At 37.5% G+C, this 8,561-nt stretch overlaps 1 protein-coding gene across 3 annotated transcripts in view; it reads right to left on the bottom strand.

Moving 5' to 3' along the window:
- Positions 1 to 8,561, bottom strand: part of atp13a3 (ATPase 13A3) — a 29,040-nt gene that overhangs the window by 4,959 nt on the left and 15,520 nt on the right. The window contains exons 14-33 of one of the 3 annotated variants that reach the window (XM_024278539.2): positions 7,535 to 7,723; positions 7,363 to 7,424; positions 7,071 to 7,221; positions 6,714 to 6,833; positions 6,573 to 6,590; positions 6,137 to 6,290; positions 5,833 to 5,953; positions 5,513 to 5,637; positions 5,185 to 5,345; positions 3,449 to 3,571; positions 3,258 to 3,337; positions 3,031 to 3,073; positions 2,832 to 2,941; positions 2,582 to 2,678; positions 2,429 to 2,501; positions 2,168 to 2,345; positions 1,856 to 2,034; positions 1,674 to 1,762; positions 1,436 to 1,516; positions 649 to 741 (exon numbers count right to left, since the gene is read on the bottom strand). In XM_024278539.2, coding sequence (XP_024134307.1) covers positions 649 to 741; positions 1,436 to 1,516; positions 1,674 to 1,762; positions 1,856 to 2,034; positions 2,168 to 2,345; positions 2,429 to 2,501; positions 2,582 to 2,678; positions 2,832 to 2,941; positions 3,031 to 3,073; positions 3,258 to 3,337; positions 3,449 to 3,571; positions 5,185 to 5,345; positions 5,513 to 5,637; positions 5,833 to 5,953; positions 6,137 to 6,290; positions 6,573 to 6,590; positions 6,714 to 6,833; positions 7,071 to 7,221; positions 7,363 to 7,424; positions 7,535 to 7,723 — 2,247 coding nt within the window. The other 2 variants (XM_024278540.2, XM_036211523.1) reach the window with 2 other exon arrangements.

Here is an 8,561-nt window from a genome sequence, read left to right on the forward strand (position 1 = left end):
CAATTTATTTAGTCTTTTTTTCAGTTTTTATACAACAAAGAATATTACAATCATGTCATTAGATAAAATATAATTATCGTTTAATTTTGCTATTTATTTATGATTCTAACATCCCTTACATTTAGAGGATACAGTATCAATCACTTCGATCTTCTTTTCATTTAACTTTAAGTATTTTGTCCTGGAATTGTGAAGAGTAACTGTGTGTAATTGTTTCATTACTTCTTTATGAACCACAGCTTGTTTAACACAAATTATTTTTTTAGAGGAAGAAAAAAAATCACTTCACCTCTGAGTGATAAAAGATTATATAAATGTTAGTTTCACACATCATAAAGGACAGTTCATCTCCCAGCTGTATTGAGTTAAAAGTAAAACTCTTAAGAACACGATGCCATCAAACTCTGACGATGCAACCTTTTTTTTAGGATTTTTCAAACCCCAAAAACACTGTCAAGCCCTAAACAGAACGCCCACTAGGGGTGCACAAGAAAGAGCAGAGATAAGAGGAGGGCTGGGGGGTGTTTTGCATGCATGCCTTAGAAAGCAGGAACATTAGCAGTCTAGAGAAAGAAGTGGGAACAGATAGAACACCACACACAAGGAAGAAGAGAGGGGCTAGTGAGGAAGGTGTCAGATTTTCCCAACCTGTGGTGTCGGGGCAGCAGGGGGGATGCCAAAGTTGCCCTGTTTGTCTCTGCTGAACACAAGCTTCCATAAGACGATGTCAAGGATGAAGGTCTATGGAATAATAGTGCAGTGTGCAGGGGAAAGAATTACAGAGAGGCTAGTTTGATATTTGAATTCACATAGCTCTTGTCTCTCGTTTTGGGGGCAAAGAGGCCTTTCGCTGATTTGTAGATCCACAGCTCATCAGCGCTATAAGAGTCCTCTTTTGCTGGCTTTTTAAATCATCACATGTGGTTAAAAGCCATCTAATAGGATAAAAGTACATGAAATCGTTTTGTCATGAACACTGAAAAGGTTAGATGGTGTAAAATCGAGTACATTGAGTTAGATCATTTGCTTAAAAGGTTAGTAAAATTTGCATTAGTAGCTGAGGAATAAAAACAGCATCTATAGTGTGTGCTGAGCAGGTCGTGTTTGCCGAGGCAGCCATCTACAGGCAAAGACAGGAAAGCTGCTCTATATGCTTCGAAAGGGCAAAATGAATTATCCATTATTAATTAACAACTCAAAAATAAGTACTCTAGAATTTGATTTTTACTCATACAACTTCCCAGTTTTCATACGTTTGATTTTTCAAAATAAAACTCCAAATAAAACATATTTACTCAAATACATCCAATAAGACATTTCTAAAGTTTCTTCCTTATTATTCAATCAGGTGAGACAAATGAGCACATTGCATAACAAAAAACGAGAACTGAATATGGTAAAACATCGAGTGGAAGTGGGTGCAACAATCTCTTACCTCCACCAAAACAGACACAGCAGCATTTACGATGATGATCAGAAAAAGTTTTAGCCTCCATTCAAACGGGACGCAAACGATCTGCAGACGAGACAAATGTTTATCCATGTTCAGCCTAAAATCATTGCTTAACTACACAGATTTTCATGATTAATGATCCTAAAATTACCACATATAGTCGTCTATTTTTAAATGAACACTGAAGTTAGCTTAATAAAATATCTTAGAGGTGACTTACCTCCAAAGTCTCATCTATGCTTTCAACAGGATGAAACAAGATGAATAGCAGAAATATGTACAGACCCACAGTAGAGAGTACAAAAGGCCCTGTGGTGATAACAGTAAAAAAATATAAACACATTAGCACAGTATAATCATTTTAAAATAGAATCATCGAATATTTACAATGAGATGTCGTACAATTTTTGTAGCTGGGCTGCCTGAAGGGCTTTCCCTTGGAGAAAACGATTGCAACGATGAGATACTGGAAGGAGGAGACATAGAAGAGGCTGGTGTTCTCAAAGTTCTGGATGTTGTGCTCGTCCAGGTCGGTGCCATTCAGGTCGGACACATTCAGGTGTGATGAGTGGTTGCAAACACTAGATGGAGACAAAGGTTAGTTTCAGAGTGATCTCAGTCTACTTGCATGAAGTTTATTTTAATAATCTCTATGCAAATACGCTGAAATGCATCAATTCGGGACGTTCTAATTTATGGAGTACTCATGCTCACTCTGTAAAGGGCGTCCAGGGGGTGTACCAGGCCTGCTTCTGCACCCAGAGAAATGTTAGGATCTGGAAGCCCAGGCAGATGAGGATCTGGGTCAGCACAGAGAACAGCAGCGGTCCAGAGATGAGACCTGACGGGGGACGACGGGGCACCAGATCTTTCCACGCTGGATTCAGACTCACTGGAGAAAGCAAACAAAATGACAAGTGTGCACACAAACTGGCTTAAAATAAATAGGAAAAAAAGACAAATGTATGTACTCACTGGTAAAGACAATAATGAGAATGATTGCAATGTCTATGAAGAGAAACTGAAGGTCTCCGAGGTTACTGAGGATCTAAAAAAATAAAAGAAAAAAATTAAGATCGAAGGTTTTTAAACAATTCAATATATGTGTGGGGTGGGCATATCACTTACCGAGTATAGAAGAGTCACACTAATGTACTGGATTATACTGTAGAGAGCCATAAACTTGAATACACAGAAGGAGGTGATAAGAGCAGCACGGCCCTCTCTGCAAACGCAAGCAAAGTCGTCACCTTTTGGACCAAAATGCACCAAAACATTTTAATAAATGACAGAAAAGGAAGTATTTTAGGATTTTTCAAACCACAATTTTGACATTTTTTCACACCAAAACCTCTTTACTACAACAACAGATAAAAACCTGATGAGGCTGGGGACGCAGGAGATGTTGGGGGTCCTTGAGGTGAACGGTGACGCCACTGATGCTTCAAGCTCTGACAGAGAGATCCCGCCATGTGCCCTTTTCAGAGCCTGAGTGAGGGGAGACAGAAAAGCAGCTCATTCATGCCCACCCCCTAATATCATAGTTTGTGAATATTTTTAGATCAGGCTGTACGTACCCCACAGTCATTTGCTCCATCTCCACACATTCCTACATAGTAGCTGTAAAAGAAAAAATACAAACTTAGTTTTTAAAAATAGGTTTTCATTCAGAAAAATAAAAAGGTTTTCAACTGGTTCTTTTTTTGGCTTAAACTAATTGTACAATTTGCTATTGAAAAAGCGAATAAATCAACATTGCTGATTTAAAAACAGCCATTATGCCTTTTTTGACTTCAACACTCACTCTACTCCCTGCAGAGCCTCGATCAGCTGGGTTTTCTGGTCGGGTGCCATCCTAGCAAACACAGTCCCACGCAGCACAAGCTACAGGGCAGCACAAACACAGGCAGTCATCATTCAAGACGTTTGGACACTTCTGCAGCTTTTATTGAAACTAGTGGTTTCTTTTTCACAATTAAGTAAGACTTTCTGTACCTTTTGCAGCATGTCAGGGAAATGCTCAGCAATCGTCGCAAAAGACTTCCCGTTCATGGCAAAGTGGTACTGCTCCTTTGGTTTCGGCTCGTCACACACATCCTCCAGGCTTATGTTGACGTCCTGTGTGTGCGTTGGAGCATGGGTTACATTAGATTCTTAAAGGAGTCTTTTCCAAATGGATACAAACTGCTTTTAACATAAACGTACAATAAGAGCTTCACAGAGCTATATTTGATTTATTTCTGAATTGTGCCATTAAAAAAGTGTAAAAATTCATGTTAATTTTGCTACAACACAAGCGTTCATCTTATGGTGCATTTCCATTGGTGTAACTCAGTCTACTTGAATTTAAGCTGAATGCACTAGATAGATGTTGTAGCTTTGATCTCTAGTACCTCCCTTTATCTGTGGTTCCAACCAAGTCAAACTGATGCAAACACAATAAAGACTCACACCCATTTTTCCTTAAAAATACAATTATGTGGAAAATACCACAAATCAACTTGACCACAGAAAACAATTCAGATACGTTTCTGTTCCACTGATGTCTCTTTGGATTCTTATGCGTTAAGGATCTCAAAAAACAAACAAAACTGAACCGAAGCACAAGAGGGACAGATGTGTGCGGGCCAACCAATCAGTCTGCCTTTTTTGATCTCTTATAATAAAGTTCAATTCAAAAATTACAGCAATTTGATACTTTTCATTTCTTCATACAAAATATGAGTTAGTTTAAAGACATTTTTACCTAAATTACTGTGAATTTTATGCTTAAACACCATAAATAAAACAAAGTAAAAGTCAGTCTGGTAAAACAAAAAAAGTTTTGTCAACATTAAATCTGTGTTAAATGTTACACATTATTTATTATTAAACGCTCGGTAGATGCATTTTCATCGACTGAAATAGCACAACTTAGATCTGGAATTAGAAAGAACTCGCATTTATTGAAAAAAAGATTTTGCGCTTTTTGAAGCGTAGTGAAATTGACATATTAAGCAAAAAAGTGCAATGAAAACACTTTTTTTTGAATGAAATGAGTCATGTGACCAACAGTGACTGCACCGCCACAAGAGATCACACAGCATCAAAAGTTGGGCGTGTCATGCGGAAATGTTGAATCCACAGCTCCTCTGTAAAATCAAGATTTACCAAAAATTGCTTCATTTGTAGCCACTCCCACATAGTTTACTGCTTCAAAGCCTGAATAAGACGGTGACGTCTCCTTTGATAGATGAGCACTAGTGCCGTGGCAGAAATGTGAATGCATCTGCTGTAAATCAAAGTTTGAATTGTAAATTAAATGAATTGGCGCATTGAGTTTGTGTTTATTCACATCATTGCAAAATTGTGTTTTTTCAACATTTCTAGAGTTTTGACAAAGTTTTGCGCACATGTGTAATGGAAACGTAGCTGCTGTACTTTCTAAATATAAATCATGTGACTAGGAAAATAACACAAATAGTTATTTTATCCAGAAGTACAGATGACTGTGGTTTTAATCAAATTTATCAGTTTTTGAAACTTAAGATCAAAATGTAATTCAGCCAATCACAATCAAGAAATTGTACGCACAGTTCTTAGAAAGCATTGGGGCCGAATACTATTGATTTATGACAGGAGCCTGTCGTAAATATTAATGGGGGACACATTTGGCCAACAGGCTGGACTTTGGACATGCCTGAGCTCAAGGAAATGCAGCTGGCGTGTTTTTCTCCCTCTGACTCACTCACCTCATACCGAGTTGTCTTGCTGGGTTTGTCAGCATATCTCCAAGTAATCCTTGCAGGTTGTCCAAAGTGTGGAGGGTGAGCATCAGCGATTATGACCGTGTCGTCAGGAGGGATCATTCCACAGTCACGGGCCACTGAGATTGCAGTCAACATGTTGTCACCTGAAAGTTGGTGACAACATGTTATCCACGGAACCATTAAAATTCTGATTAAAGACAACATTTTCAGAGTAAATGTACAATGATTGATTTAATAAAAAAAACATTTAGCATTCAATGGGATACATAATTACATAATCAAAAGTAAAATGCATAGATATTTGTCTCACCAGTGACCATGACAGTGCGGATGTTTGCTCGATGTAGATCTTGCAGGATTCCTGGAGTTTCTGTCTTCAGCTTGTTCTGCATGATTATAAGACCCAGGAACTCCATGTTTGTCTCAATGTGATCCCTGATTCAAACAAGACATGCATCAGTTCATCTGTAAATACCTCACAAGTGAAAAACAAGACATGATGTTCAGATGTTAGATTATTGTGTAATCTTAAAAAAAAAAATACAACATTAGCATTTTATAGCTTTCTGTTTTACTTTTTATCCAAACGTCTGCTAAAAAAAGAATACAAAACATTAAATACAACTCTACCTGCTGATATTTTGGACTTTGTGCCATGAAAGTTTGGATTCCAGTCGACGATGAGCCAAAGCAATCACTCTAAAACCCTGCTTAGTGTAATCCTCTAAAACTTCTGCAAAGTCCTGCGGAACTGCAAACAAAAAATATTAACAAAAAAAGAAGAGAATTTAAAAAACAACTTATTTCTTCTATACATTTGTTTAAACTACAATTGTAGTTTTTTTTTTTACTTTCAGAGAGTTTATTTTTAAATCGACAGCATTAGAGTATTTTTGAATCAACATGCGCTTTCTGATCCTTTTGCTGAGCTCACCCGTCTCATTCTTGCAGAGACTCGCCACCACCTCTGGCGCTCCCTTCATGTAGGCGTCCATACGCTTCTCCCCCAGCAGACGCGCGACCACACTCATTCTCTGAAGGGCCGAGGAAAAAGGAAACTGCCTCACGATGCCTATCTCATACGCTGACTGCAAAAGACACAAACAAGCCGCAAAAAAATGTTAATGTTTACATCTGAACAAAAATATACAGCATCAGGATACATACTTTTGCTACATTGCTCGTCAATAAACAAAATGAAAAACAATGACCCTAAGAGGGCCTATATTTTATGAAAACAAAAACAGATTTTCTTACAATTTTTTTAAGTTTGAGAAAATTGATGAATAATTATGAAATATTAATTTTATTTATTTATTATTGTATTTATATAATATTAATTTTGTTTATTTAGATGATAGACTACTTACCGAAAGCTCGTAGAGTTCCTAAAAACAGAAAAAAGACAAAATTTGAAAACAAAGATTTTATATTTACATAAAGGCTATAATGATCCATTGGATGGATTTCAATATCCTCAAAAGACATATTTATAAAGCTGCTGAATGTACCATATCTTGTTCTGAGGACAGTGCAGGTTCTGGGGGCAACAGCTGCTTTGGTGGGCGGACTACGGTGGGCATGATGCGATTGTGGAGAGACGTTTCTTCTTCAGTGGCTTCTTCCAGGATCTACAACAGATAACAAAAAAGGGACTGATGAAGTCTTTTTTGGGCTTTATAGTTACTTTCAAGTGTTGGATTATTGCTTTGTAAATGTCTTTTTTTTACTTTAGGGTATTAATTACAATAAAATCTATGAATCTAAATTAAAAATTTCTCTTTTAAAAATAATCGGTCACCTTTTTTGATGGATTTCACCACCATGATCATCAGTTCCACCACATACTGATGTACAGGACGACTCACCCAGCCTGTAGCCTCAAACATTTTGAGGTCCAGTGGATCTCCGGACAGCTGGCCTTCTATTTTGGTAAGGGAGTGGCAGGTTGCCATGCAGGCCACAAACTGTGACTTGACAAGATTTTCCTTGTAGGCATTTTCCTCCGACAGGTGAAAACTGGAGCAGAGGAGGAATGGACGGAGGAATAAAAGGGTACGGTTAGAAATGGGGAGATGTGAAATGACAAGCTAACTTCATTTAAGTTGTTTTTTTTTTCAAGGTGTTGAACATATATTTAAAAAAAAATCGCAAACTAACCTGCTATTTTCAACTCTTTGAACTCCCCAAAGGTCTAACCCATCTTCAGTCAGAGTCCCAGTCTTAAAGAAATAAACACAAACAGTAAGTCAAGTTCTTTAGCCAATCAAAATGCTTCGATCCAATTCCTGTTCATGTAAAAATGTGACTTATGCACACGAGAAACACTCACTTTATCAAAACAGAACAAATTGATTTGCCCACAGATATTGATCCTCTGCGGGCTGATGCAGAAAATGCCAGATTGTTTCAGACGCCTCTGGGCGTACACGATTCCAGCTGTCATGGCTGCCGGCAGCGCTGGTGGCACAGTGATAGTGATGATGTCCAGGGACTCGATGATGATGGTCTTTGCTGGCACCTGCAAGTAAACAGAAAAGTGTAAATCCTCTTATAAATTCAGCCCCTGAGCAACTCTCCTGAATCCAACATATACTGGCATGTATTCAAAAAAAAATTTTTTTTTTTTTTAAAAAGAAGATATTCAGACCAGAGATTTGGTACAAAACGAAAGTAGAGCAGAACGCTCCAAGGTCCCATTGGTCTGCATTGAACCACATAAATAAATACTTGTGCTCGTAATATAAAATGTTGCCTGCATGATCTTATCATATGATCATCATGATGCAGCCATCATCATCATCATCACACTGAGACCACAGTTCTAAACATTCCTGAACACAGCAGGACTGAACTGTCTGATTAAAACGTCTACTTTGATAATCAGCTTATAAACGGCTAACATTTGCACCTTTAACTTTAACTCCCTGTCCTTAAGTTGTACTCCTTTATTGGTGTGGCTGCTAAAATAACTGTCTTGTTTAAAACACACATAGCACAAAAGCACCATTAATGTCCAAAAATAAGATTTCTGACTGATTTATTAGATCCAAAATGGATTCAACCTTTAAGTTGAAAACCAATGTCTTTAATATTTTGTAATTTCATCTTTCTGATCTATTAACTGCCTTCTTTTACAGCTATCCCAGCACTGCTAATTATCTGGATCAGCTCATTTCAGGTTGACTGGAAAACAACTGATTCAAGAAATTAATAAAAAGTTAAGCAGGGAAAACAAATTACATATTTTGAAGACTGAGGTTGATTTACAGCAAAGACTTCCTAAAGAGAGACTACACTGCTTACTACTAATAGGAATACAAAAATAAGTGCAAGAAACATAAGGTTAAAACATTCAA

This window comes from Oryzias melastigma, linkage group LG4 (genome assembly GCF_002922805.2).
Source record: "Oryzias melastigma strain HK-1 linkage group LG4, ASM292280v2, whole genome shotgun sequence".
Classification (NCBI taxonomy): Eukaryota; Metazoa; Chordata; class Actinopteri; order Beloniformes; family Adrianichthyidae; genus Oryzias; species Oryzias melastigma.